Source organism: Salvelinus fontinalis, chromosome 30, assembly GCF_029448725.1.
Source record: "Salvelinus fontinalis isolate EN_2023a chromosome 30, ASM2944872v1, whole genome shotgun sequence".
Classification (NCBI taxonomy): Eukaryota; Metazoa; Chordata; class Actinopteri; order Salmoniformes; family Salmonidae; genus Salvelinus; species Salvelinus fontinalis.
Window position 1 is genome coordinate 36,456,797 of NC_074694.1, and position 13,396 is coordinate 36,470,192.

At 42.4% G+C, this 13,396-nt stretch overlaps 1 protein-coding gene across 2 annotated transcripts; it reads right to left on the bottom strand.

Moving 5' to 3' along the window:
* Positions 1-288: 288 nt before the first annotated feature.
* Positions 289-12,869, bottom strand: LOC129829150 (centrosomal protein of 55 kDa-like). Of its 2 annotated transcripts, none has more exons than XM_055890722.1 (9): positions 12,763-12,869; positions 11,994-12,193; positions 11,360-11,632; positions 5,973-6,026; positions 5,707-5,857; positions 4,702-5,018; positions 1,105-1,176; positions 843-974; positions 289-712 (listed from the first exon to the last, which is right to left on the bottom strand). In XM_055890722.1, exons 2-9 carry the CDS (start codon positions 12,177-12,179, stop codon positions 509-511), a joined length of 1,389 nt encoding a protein of 462 aa, XP_055746697.1. In that variant the 5' UTR covers positions 12,180-12,193; positions 12,763-12,869; the 3' UTR covers positions 289-508. The 2 variants fall into 2 exon arrangements, with proteins under 2 accessions (XP_055746697.1, XP_055746696.1); XM_055890721.1 differs by having other exon boundaries at positions 4,702-5,024.
* Between the last annotated feature and the right edge of the window lie 527 nt (positions 12,870-13,396).

Below are 13,396 nucleotides of genomic sequence, written 5' to 3' on the forward strand. Positions count from 1 at the left end.
TACTCAGAGCTCAGAAATAAAGAATTTTGGTTTGACTTGGACTCCAGCAGATCCTTATTTTATAATATCCATTACAGGCCCCAAAGAAACTATGTGGGGAATACTTGTTTCATGTGGTTCTAAATCAGCTTCAGGTAGCCTAATCTGCTCTAAACAAAAACCTTTCCAAAAAACACAATATACACACACTCACCCTTGCAGATAGACAAAGGAAAACCACGTACAAATCCATAAATAACTGTTTTACATAAGTTATATATCAAAACAATCCACACAACATTTTCCATCTAAAAAAAGATTTCAGAAAATAGTTTATTCTTGTCAAAAAGTCACTGATTTCTATTGAAACAAAAGACTGGTAAACAAATCTTCAAGATCTTACAGCGGATCCCTGACGTTTCACCTTAAAAACAACATGACATGAAAAAAAATGTAAAAATAATATCTTAAAGACAAAAGCAAGACAGACTGGACAGATGTGCTCCCTTTTTAATTCCCTATAGGCTGTTCAAGTGAAACAGTAGTCCAGGTGGGCCAGCAGTTCTCTGTGCTGACTGGTGGCGTATGGAGCTCTGCACTTTGGACACTCCAGGAAACTCTCATCCAGGAGGCTTTTGGAGGTTGAGGTGGGGATGGGATCCTCAATGGACAGCCTCTCGAACTCAGGCTTGTAAGAACTTGGCTCAGAGAAACGAGACTCGCTCTGCTGTTTCTATAATAAAAACAAATACATTTGTCGACAATTGCTTATCTGAAGATAGTAAATGTACTCATGACGACTCATTTGAAAAGCAGAAATGTCAAAAGAATTGATGCGTAAAGCAACAGTACACAACGCTTACTTCATTGCTAGATTCTAGTCTTGTGATTTGGTCCCGAGCCTTGCGCAGCTCTTTCAGCACCTTGTGCAGCTGATGCTGTAAACTCAGTCGATCAAGCTTCTCGTTCTCAAAGTCTTTGGCAGACAGCTGGATCTGGGGGGAATAGACAAAAGAAAATCAAGAGAGCACAGCAGATCTTGGATGTTCCATTGCATAAGAGATGTTATATAACTGATTATTTCACCATCTAGAGTCAGGAACGGTCTACGTTGGCAATACATACATGTTGCTCCAGTATAGCAACTCTCCTCTGCTCCTCCTTTTGGTTTAACAGAGTTTTCTGCAGTAGATTCACCTGAAGAGAAAAGTATTTGTCTTAAAAAAATTAAATAAGGTGATTGGAACAGTGGGAAAGTGTACAGGGGGGCGAAGAAGGTAGAAGGTCATAGACGGGAAAGTGGCAGAGAGAAAGGGATCACTCCCTTCTCCAGAGGGTATACTATATATATATATATATATATATATATATATATATATATATATATATATATATATATATCAGTTGAAGTCGGAAGTGTACATACACTTAGGTTGGAGTTATTAAAACTCATTTTTCAACCACTCCACAAATTTCTAGTTAACAAACTATAGTTTTGGCAAGTCGGTTAGGACATCTACTTTGTGCATGACACAAGTAATTTTTCCAAGAATTGTTCACAGACAGATTATTTCACTTATAATTTACTGTATCACAATTCCAGTGGGTCAGAAGTTTACATACTACACTAAGTTGACTGTGCCTTTAAACAGCTTGGAAAATTCCAGAAAATGATGTCCTGGCTTTAGAAGCTTCTGATAGGCTAATTGACATCATTTGAGTCAATTGGAGGTGTACCTGTGGATGTATTTCAAGGTCTACCTTCAAACTCAGTGCCTCTCTGCTTGACATCATGGGAAAATCTAAAGAAATCAGTCAAGACTAAGGTTTGCAACTGCACATTGGGACAAAGATCATACTTTTTGGAGAAATATCCTCTGGTCTGATGAAACAAAAATATAACTGTTTGGCCATAATGACCATCGTTATGTTTGGAGGAAAAAAGGGGGAGGCTTGCAAGCCAAAGAACACCATCCCAACCATGAAGCATGGGGGTGGAAGCATCATGTTGTGGGGGTGCTTTGCTGCAGGAGGGACTGGTGCACTTCACAAAATAGATGGCATCATGAGGTAGGAAAATTATGTGGATATATCGAAGCAACATCTTAAGACATCAGTCAGGAAGTTAAAGCTTGGTCGCAAATGGGTCTTCCAAATGGACAATGACCCCAAGACCTCAATCCTATAGAAGACTTGTGGGTAGAACTGAAAAAGCGTGAGCGAGCAAGGAGGCCTACAAACCTGACTCAGTTACACCAGCTCTGTCAGGAGGAATGGGCTAAAACTCACCCAACTTATTGTGGGAAGCTTGTGGAAGGCTACCTGAAACGTTTGACCCAATTGTAAACTGAATGAGCCAGTTTACAATTGGCTCATTCATCCCCCTCCTCTCCCCTGTAACTATTCCCCAGGTCGTTGCTGCAAATGAGAACGTGTTCTCAGTCAACTTACCTGGTAAAATAACGGTAAAAAAAAAAATAAAGTTAAACAATTTAAAGGCAATGCTAGCAAATACTAATTGAGTGTATGTATACTTCTGACCCACTGGGAATGTGATGAAATAAATAAAAGCTGAAATAAATCATTGTCTACTATTATTCTGACATTTCACATTCTCAAAATAAAGTGGTGATTCTAACTGACCTAAGACAGGGAATATTTACTTGGAATAGATGTCAGGAATTGTGAAAGTACTAATTTTAAATGTATTTGGTTAAGGTGTAAACTTCAGACTTCAACTGTGTGTGTGTGTGTGTGTGTGTGTGTGTGTGTGTGTGTGTGTGTGTGTGTGTGTGTGTGTGTGTGTGTGTGTGTGTGTGTGTGTGTGTGTGTGTGTGTATATACATACACACACACACACACACACACACACACACACACACATAGACACAAAAACATGTGGACACCCCTTCAAATTAGTGGATTTGGCCATTTCAGCCACACCGTTGCTGGCAGGTGTATAAAATCGAGCACACCGCCATGCAATCTCCATAGACAAACATTGGCAGTAGAATGTCCTTACTGAAGAGCTCAGAGACTTTCAAATGTGGCACTGTCATAGGATGCCACCTTTCTAACAAGTCAGTTCGCCCTGCTAGAGCTGCACCAGTCAACTGTAAGTGCTTATTTGGAAGCAAAAACGGCTCAACCGCAAAGTGGTAGGCCACACAAGCTCACAGAACGGGACCGCTGTGTGCTGAAGCATGTTAAAATCATCTATCCTGGGCCTCCCGGGTGGCGCAGTGGTCTAGGGCACTGCATCGCAGTGCTAACTGCGCCACCAGAGTCTCTGGGTTCGCGCCCAGGCTCTGTCGCAGCCGGCCGCGACCGGGAGGTCCATGGGGCGACGCACAATTGGCATAGCGTCGTCCGGGGTAGGGAGGGTTTGGCCGGTAGGGATATCCTTGTCTCATCGCGCTCCAGCGACTCCTGTGGCGGGCCGGGCGCAGTGCGCGCCAACCAAGGGGGGCCAGGTACACGGTGTTTCCTCCGACACATTGGTGCGGCTAGCTTCCGGGTTGGAGGCGCGCTGTGTTAAGAAGCAGTACGGCTGGTTGGGTTGTGCTTCGGAGGACGCATGGCTTTCGACCTTCGTCTCTCCCGTGCCCGTACGGGAGTTCTAGCGATGAGACAGGGTAGTAATTACTAGCGATTGGATACTACGAAAAATTGGGGAGAAAATGGGATAAAATTTTAAAATAAATAAATAAATAATCAAAAAAATCAAAAAAAATCATCTATCCTCGGTTGCAACACTCATTACCGAGTTCTAAACTGCTTCTGGAAGCAACGTCAGCACAAGAACAGTTTGTCGGGAGCTTCATGAAATAGGTTTCCATGGCCGAGCAGCCGCACACTAAGATCACAATGCGCAATGAAAACTTCCGGCTGGAGTGGTGTAAAGCTCGCTGCCATTTGACTTTGGAGAAGTGTTAACGCGTTCTCGATGGATGAATCAAGCTTCACCATCTGGTAGTCCAACGGACAAATCTGTGAATGGCGGATGCCAGGAGATCCCTACCTGCTCTAATGTATAGTGTCAACTGTAAAGTTTGGTGGAGGAGGAATAATGGTCTGGGGCTGTTTTTAATGGTTCGGGCCCTTAGTTCCAGTGAAGGGAAATCTTAATGCTAAACCATACAATCACATTTTAGACGATTCGGTGACTCCAACTTTGTGGCAACAGTTTGGGGAAGGACTTTCCTGTTTCAGCATGACAATGCCCCAGTGCACAAAGCAAGGTCCATACAGAAATGGTTTGTCAAGATTGGTGTGGAAGAGCTTGACTGGCCTGCAGTCAAGCTCTTCCACAACTTTGGAATGAATTTGAACGCCGACTGCGAGCCACCTAATCGCCCAACATCAGTGCCCGACCGCAGCAATTTCCAACATCTAGTGGAAAGCCTTCCCAGAAGAGTGGAAGCTGTTATAGCAGCAAAGGGGGGGGGATCAACTCCACATTAATGCACATGATTTTGGAATGAGATGTTTGACGAGCAGGCGTTTATGTAGTGTATGTGGTCTGGCACAGAAAACTGTCATTAAATCCCCAACCATATTGAACTGCTAAATTAAACTCCAACCTATACCCGGTAACTTTTCCACAGGCCGTGGTTGCGTTATAATTTATATATTATATATGCTTTATAATCAACTCACCTGGTCAAACAACGTTGCATAATAAACACACCAAGACCACATCTCCCTGGCGTATAACTATACCTGCAGCAGCAGCTCAGCAGACCTCTTCCTCTCCTCCTCCAGCCTGGTGTCCATGCTGTCCAGCTCGGACCGCATTCTGTCGGCGCGGTCTTCCGAGCACTTCCTCTCCTCGCCGACTGTGTGTCTGCTGCTGAGGCGCTCGGCCTGGAGCTGCTCCCGGGCCTCGACCAACTCCATGCACCGCTCCTCGTACCGCCTTTGGAGCTCGCCCAGCTCCCCCTGGGCCCGCGCCGCCGCCTCCTTCTGGGCCTCCACGTCCCGCTTGGCCTGCAGCAGCAGCTTGTCGTAGTACTCCTGCAGCTGGGACGAAGCCTTCTCTGGTGCTGGGGGAAAAGGAAGCAGGGTTAGAGTCTTACATTCAACTCTTACCTTAAGAGGTCCGGAGCATGCTGGTTTTCTGTTCAGCCTGAAACTTAATATTTCACCCGCCTGGTGTCCCAAGTCTAAATCAGTCCGTGACTAGAGGGGAACGATTAAAAAAGCAGTGGAACTGGCTTTGAGGTCGAGTTGAGTTTGAGGGCTCTAAGCAACACTTATAAAACAGCCACTAGGAAATACTATTTTCAAGTAGACTGTGCTTTACCAAAGCAAAAGCTAATTAGTAATGCTTAATAGCTAGTTGATAACAGAAAATTAAGTAACTTTCTTGTCTAAACACAGGTTAATAAGCATTAGCCCCTAGAGTAGGGTTATTCAACTCTGACCCTACGAGGTCCGAAGCATGCTGGTTCTGTTCTACCTGATAATTAATTGCACCCAACTGGTATCCCAGAACTAAAATCAGTCCCTGAAAAAACACAGTGGAACTGTCTTTGAGGTCCACAGTTGAGTTTGAGGGCCCTAAAGGATCATTATTTTAAAACCACATGGGAATAAATGTCTAGTGTTGAATCAGCCTTTATAATGCCTTTTCGGATCTGCCGATTTAACAGTGGATTTACTCTCGACAGCAAACGCGTGCCAAATCCCACACTGAGCTGAAGGCTCACAGGCCCCTTTTTTTACCGTCTGAACAGCCTTCTTTGTGTTGTTGTTGGAGTGCTTGGTTGGCTTGATTTAGTTGCTGCTCCAACTCAAGGGTCCTGGCCAGGACTGCCTTGACATAGACCTCTCGCTGCTGATCATAAACCAGCCACTGTTGGTTCTTCTCCAAAGCCTTTTTGTAAACCGAGGAAAAACACATACTTGGGGGAGTTAGGGTTAGATTATACAATTTTCCTTAGCACTCAAAAACAATGGCATTTTTAATCTGGACAAGTTGTTCAACTCACATCTCTCAAGTGATCCTCAACTACTGGAACCTCACCGGTGGGTCCCTGGCCATTCTATCAAATCGTAAAGAAAACACAGGTATTAGCCTATATCAAAACGAGGACATAGGTGTAAACAACCTCTTTCTACATGAAGACTATGTGAGTCTGTGGGATACTATTCTTGGTTGCTAAGAGACCCTTATAATCAAAACATAAAGGGAAGAAAGCTTAACCCAAAGCATCTTCTAGTGACAGTCTGTACTGCATACAATAATCTAATGCATTGGGTGTCCTTTAACCAGTCAGTGACCAGCCAGCCACCTCTTAGCAGCGGCAGTAGTAAGGCTGGCTATATACACTTACCTCCGTATGCATTTGGACAGTGAAGCATTTTCAAAATATATATGTGGCGCTATACTCCAGCATTTTGGATTTGAGATGTTTAAATATTTCATATGAGGCGACAGTACAGGACATAGTCACCTTTTATTAGAGGGTATTTCACACATATGTGTTTCACCTTTTAAAAATGAAATCACTTTATGTATCTCGTCCCCCCATTTGAAGTCATAGGTATTTGGACAAATTCACTTACAGGAGTGTCAAAATTCATTCCATCGTGGGCCTCATGTCCAGTGGTGTAAAGTACTTAAGTAAAAATACTTTGAAGTACTACTTAAGTAGTATCTGTACTTCACTATTTATATTTTCACTACATTCCTAAAGAAAATAATGTATAGATTTTCCCTGACACTCAAAAGTACTCGTTACATTTTGAATGCTTAGCGGGACAGGAAAATGACCCAATTCACGCACTTATCAACAGAACATCCCTGGGAAACTCTACTGCCTCTGATTTAGTGGACTCAAACACAAAAGCTTAATTTGTAAATGATGAAGGCGTGTTTTAGTGTGCCCCTGGCTATCCGTAAATAATAAAAACATTGTGCTGTCTAGTTTGAATAATAAGCCATTTGAAATGATTCATACTTTTTCTTTTGATACTTAAGTATATTTTTGCAATTACATTTACTTTTGAAACTTAAGTATGTTTAAAAACAAATAATTTTACTCAAGTAGTGTTTTACTGGGTGACTTTCACTTGAGTCACTTTTACTCAAGTATGACAACATCGGGTACTTTTTCCACCACTGCTAGTGTCTGCAGGTTTTTGTTTTTTCCTTACAATTAAGACAGACAACCAGGTGAGAGGAGTTCCTCACTAATTAGTGACCTTATTTAATCAATCAAGTACAAGAGAGGAGTGAAAATACGCAGACACTTGGCCCTCCATGGAATAAGTTTGACACGTGACATACAGGGTTTTTTCTGGATCAAAATGGGGCTTAGGTGGTGGCCGTGGTCATGGACAATGGCACAGTCATCGATCCAAAAATGTTTAAAGGCCCTACTGTTGGCCAGTGACAAAATGTAGTTTAAAGCAAATTTCCTGCAATTTTACCCATTTGGATGTGGCTTATGCTACCTGAGTGACTCAAACATAACAAAATGAATGGGGGCCCCATGCCATGACAAAAATAATCCTGAATTTATGGAATTTTTAATTCTCCGACTGTCTAGCTTTTATTTTGGTGATTGATAGTTCTCAAAGATGATCTTATTTAAAAAATATTAGGTCCATTATCTTTTCTACATACTATATATCTGTTTTTCATCGTTTAAGTTCACACTGAAAAAGTTTTCCATCCAAAGTTACAAGCTTGATGTAGTCACCGGGGCCAAGCTTCCTGCCATCCAGGACCTCTATACCAGGCGGTGTCAGGGGAAGGCCCTATAAATTGTCAAAGACTCCAGCCACCCTAGTCATAGATTGTTCTCTCTGCTACCGCACTGCAAGCGGTACTGGAGAGCTAAGTCTAGGTCCAAGAGGCTCCTAAATAGCTTTTACTCCCAAGCCATAAGACTCCTGAACAGCTAATCAAATGGCTAGCCAGACTATTTGCATTGCCCCCCTCCCACCACCTCTGGAACGCTGCTGCTACTCTGTTATTATATATGCATCGTCACTTTAATACCTTTACCTACATGTACATATTACCTCAATTACCTTGACACAGGTGCTTCCACACATTGACATTGACTCTGTACCGTATATAGCCCTGCTACTGTTATTTACTGCTGCTCTTTAATTATTTGTTATTCTTATCTCTTACTTTATTGGGGGGGGGGGGGGGGGGTTGATTTGAGTGCAAGGAATGTGTGACCAAATAATAAACATTTTACTACTTTAATACGCTAAGTGAATTAGTCAAAAATATTTATGACTTCTTCAAATGGAGGGCGGGGGGGGGGGGGGGGTGGGGGGGGGGGGGTAGATACATAAAGTGCTTTCATTTTCTAAACAGTAAAACAGATATGAAAATATTCAAACATAAGGGTGACAGTCTGTACTGTCGCTTTATATGAAGCATTCTATATAAAATCCAAAATGCTGGAGTATAGAGACAAATGTTAAATTGTAGCTTAAATGTCCAAATACATATGTATTCATTCCTGGAGGGGCACCAGAGCCATATTATATTAATGTTACAGATGACCCCAAGGTTGACGTCGGATCCCCTCGTAAGACCCAGCAAACTGATAACCGCGGCCTAACGAGGCAGAATGTCTACAGGTTGGGCCGCTGTATTGGTCTGCTATAGGAATGGACAAAGTCATTGATCACGTGACACCATTCATTCCTATGTGAAGACTCAATAGTGCATTGAAGCCAAATGAAGTCGGTTATAATGGCTTCTCATGGAGACATAACATGCGCAGTTTGGACTACTCCAGGAAGTGACATTGCAGGCTAGCTCAGTCCTGCCCCCTCTCAGAGTACTGCAGGCTGCCATTAGTAACTAAATTATCCTTGTAACTTCTGTTGTGGGATTTTTTTTATAAATCGGTTCAAAGACATACAGTACCAGTCAAAAGCTAAAGACACCTCCACAATCACCCGACCTCAACCCAATTGAGATGGTTTGGGGTGAGTTGGACCAGAGTGAAGGAAAAGCAGCCAACAAGTGCTTGGCATATGTAGGAACTGTTGGAAAAGCATTCCAGGTGACGCTGGTTGAGAGAATGCCAAGAGTGTGCAAAGTTATTATCAAGGCAATGGGTGGCTACCTTGAAGAATCAAAATTATATTTTGATTTGTTTAACACTTTTTGGTTACTACATGATTCCATATGTGTTATTTCATAGTTGATGTCTCCACTATTATTCTACAATGTTGAAAATAGTAAAGAAAGAAAACCCCTTGAATCAGGTGTGTCCAAACTAATACATCTAGTGTATAAGATGCAATTATTAGTACCATAATTGTCATATATATATTTACACAATGATTGACCACTTTTCCATTCACAGTTATGGGAGATCTTGTCTTCTGCTAACAATGCCTTCTGCTAACAGGGCAGTCGTTCTCCCCTGGCTCAGGCCCTTAACTACACTCCGAGAGGAGAAGTCATGGGTTCATAAGCTCATGAACTTCTTCCAGAAGTTTATCCCATCCTGTAATACCGAGACTGACTGATCATATGGATTATGTACAGTATGGTAATGCCGTCGGTGAGGAGGGCCTGTCAGGAGGCGGATTTCCTTGATCATGACCTCATGGATATTCAAAAGTTGAAGACGGAGAGATGTAAAACGAGCTCTCTCTCGATGAATAAGACTACTGGCTTTCCTCATATCAAAGAGCCACCAGATCTGAGAGTAAACAAGAATTATGTCAGACGACATGACATTCAGAAAGCAACTGCTGACATCTAGAGTGTAAAAAGAGAATTTCACCTTGAGATTTGGAATGCCCACAACATTCATACAGGAAACTGTAACACATCTTAATATGGAGGGGTGTGAACTACAGTGTCTTCTTGTTACACACACACTACATGATCAAAAGTATGTGGCCATGTGCTCGTCGAACATCTCATTCCAAAACCATGGGCATTAATATGGAGTTGGTCCCCTCTTCACTGCTATAACAGCCTCCACTCTTCTGGGAAGGCTTTCCACTAGATATTGGAACATTGCTGCGGGGACTTGCTTCCATTCAGTCACAAGAGCATTAGTAAGGTCGGGCACTGATGTTGGCCGATTAGGCCGGCAGTCGGCGTTCCAATTCATCCCATAGGTGTTCGATGGGGTTGAGGTCAGGGCTCTGTGCAGGCCAGTCAAGTTCATCCACACCGATCTTGACAAACCATTTCTTTACAGTTGCCACTATGCATTGGGGACAGTAGCGTTCTCTTGGCATCCGCCAACCCCATTTTCATTCATCGGAATACAAGATGGTTAAGCGTGATTCATCACTCCAGAGAATGCGTATCAACTGCTCCAGAGTCCAATGATGGTGAGCTTTACACCACTCCAGCAGACGGTTGGCATTGTGCATGGTGATCTTAGGCTTGTGTGCAGCTGCTCGGCCATGGAAACCCATTTAATGAAGCTCCCGATTAACATTTCTTGTGCAGACGTTGCTTCCAGAGGCAGTTTGGAACTCGGTGGTGTGTCTCGCAACTGAGGACAGACTATTTGTACGCGCTACAGCACTTGGCAGTCAGGTTCTGTGAGCTTGTGTGGTCTACCAATTAATTTACACTTCAATAACATCTATTTTTTGGGTACTTTTTGCCTCTTTTTCTCCCCAATTTCATGATATTCAATTGGTAGTTATAGTCTTGTTCCATTGCTGCAACTCCCGTATGGACTCGGGAGAGGCGAAACCCGACTTCGCCAAGCCACACTGCTTCTTGACACACTGCCCGCTTAACCTGGAAGCCAGCAGCACCAATGTGTCGGAGGAAACACCGTACAGCTGACGACTGAAGTCAGCTTGCTTGCCCCCAGGCCCCCACAACGAGTCGCTAGAGCGCAATGCGACAATGACATCCCAGCCGGCCAAACCCTCCCCTAACAACGCTGGGCCAATTGTGCGCCGCCCCATGGGTCTCCCGGTTGCGACAGGCTGCAACAGCCTGGGATCGACCCGGATCTGTAGTGATGCCTCTAGCACTGCGATGCAGTGCTTTTGACCGCCGACCACTCGGGAGGCCCCACTTCACAATAACAGCACTTACAGTTCACCAGGGCACCTCTAGCAGGGCAGAAATTTGACAAACTGACTTGATGGAAAGGTGCCACATTGAAAGTCACTGAGCTCTTCGGTAAGGCCATTCTACTGACAATATTTGTCTATGGAGATCACATGGCTGTGTGCTCGATTATATACACCTGTCAGCAACAGGTGTGGCTGAAATGGCCAAATCCACTCATTTGAAGGGATGTCCACATACTTTTGTATATATAGTGTATATTCTCTCCATAACTCAGCCTTGGCTAACAAAATGGATCAAAGTCTAGGCACCCTCAGCAGACTGAAAATTCCTCTCACCCACCTGTAAATCAGGACCCTGTTTCTCCAGTGCCTGACACCTTGCCGACACTGCCACCAATTTGTTCTTCAGATGCCCTGTCTCCTCCGAGAGGGACTGGAACAGTTTCTCTCTGTACTCGGCATCTCTCCTCCCCAGGTCCAGCTGAGCCTGGAGCGAGGCCACCACCTCTCCCCCATTGGAATGCAGATGTTGTCTCAGAGTCTCCAGCTCCTTGTCCTTAGCCAGCAGCTGCTGAGTGTTCCTCTCCCTCAACGTCTCCAGAGACAGAATCCTCTGCAATCAATTGTAACATTTTAATGAATTGAATGAAATGTGATATGCTCATTTAAGCATTTTTGTGCACTATCACAATTCCATCAAGACATAATTTCAAAAGCAACGGTTTACAAAATGACACACCCATGATGCGCAAAATGCTAAACCCAGACTTCCACAATGTCATATGGTCAAGTTTATGAATATATTGAGTGAAAAGGTTGTTTTGGTTTAAAATATTTGCTGTTTATGAATGTAGGCTACATCAGCACTACTATATCAATCCTATTAAATTTGGACTCTATAACTTTATAATAATCATTAGGCTGGCAATACTGCTTAGCCCAAACGTCTGCACAAACTACTACGCTTTAGCTACCTCCAACAGTTTGCTTTTGTCGGAGTCTGGTGGCCTCGCTGTTCGTTTTGATATGTCATCCATCTTCTGCTTCAGATGAGCATTCTCCTTCCTGAGTCTGTCCATTTCTGCTTCTGCCTGTTTGGAGCCACTGGATTTAAAGCCTAACTTGTTGACAATGGTCTCCTTGGTGCCTTTTGATGCCATGTCTGGAGTGTCACCTAGAAAAACGACTTTGAAGTTTAATGTTTATACTAACGTTAACAATTAAATCACTCACATTTCATTCAATGGCACATTTCCAATCAAGTCTAAATATATCTAGTTAGGTAGGCAATAGAACAGGCAATACTAAAGATTGTTTATTTCATTAGGCCTAAATTAAATTCATTTTGCACCTGCAGTGAGGCCTAGTTATTGAAATTAGCATGCCAGACAAAACAGACACTCAAGCATATAACCAACTGAACAACATGCCTAACCGGAAAAAAAGTTGAATGGGTACTATAACTTCACAACTGAATGTTATAGTTAGTTATCTGGCTAACAAACTACAGAACATAATCTTACCAAAAGGATACAGATAATTTGCTAGATTTTGTCGGCTATATATTTTTCTTGAGTTGGTGACTAATGCTAGCTAGTGACGTTACGTTATGTGCCTGTCAAAAGTATCTGGTCTGGCTAACAACACCGCTAACTAGCTAAGCGTTTGATCGTTCAACCCAAACTGTTTTCTAGTGTTAAGAAAACATGTATCTATCTTTAAATATTTATAAATATAACTCACAATATAGACCACTGTTTCCAAAAAAACATTCTAGGACGCTTGACTTTTGAGAATGAAATGGCCACTTTCTAGCTTCCTAGTTGAACAGTTTGAATACAGCGCGTCTGGGCGTCATATCCGGGAGTCAGATCATGACGCTAGCACTCCTTTTTTTATCAACCACCACTAGACGGAAAATTGCTAACAAATATTGTATCAGTAACAAAGTAAAGGAAGTTTCATTTAAAATGTTACATAGATTTTATCCTGTGAAACATGTTTTGGAAAGATTCAAGCTGAATATTGACTATAAATGTGATTTCTGTGGAATGGAGAAGGAGACCATTTTTGCATTTGTTTTTTGCCTGTATTTATAGTCTAATTTTTTGGATTGAAATACAGAATTACAAAAGAATAGGACCGGTTGTACAATGTAATGGTTTTAATATGATGATTTATTTAAGAAATTCTGACATTGATAAAGATGTAGTATATTTAATTCAACTGCTAATAATATTAGGTACATTTCATATTCACAAATGCAAATGGTCTAATTCAAAACCTAACTTTTTCCACTTTATAAATTAATTTAAACAATATGGCACTACTTTAACTAAAATGAAAAACAAAAAGGTAAATAAAAATGGTATTATTA

Bases quoted from the DNA above. Each gene is read 5' to 3' on its own strand.
- LOC129829150 (XM_055890721.1), bottom strand. From the start codon at position 12,179: ATGGCATCAAAAGGCACCAAGGAGACCATTGTCAACAAGTTAGGCTTT. The intron at 5,858-5,972 runs GTGAGTTGAACA...GTTTACAAAAAG, and splicing joins TTGAGGATCACTTGAGAGAT to GCTTTGGAGAAGAACCAACA. The intron at 1,177-4,701 runs GTATAGTTATAC...TTTTCTCTTCAG, and splicing joins CTGCTGAGCTGCTGCTGCAG to GTGAATCTACTGCAGAAAAC.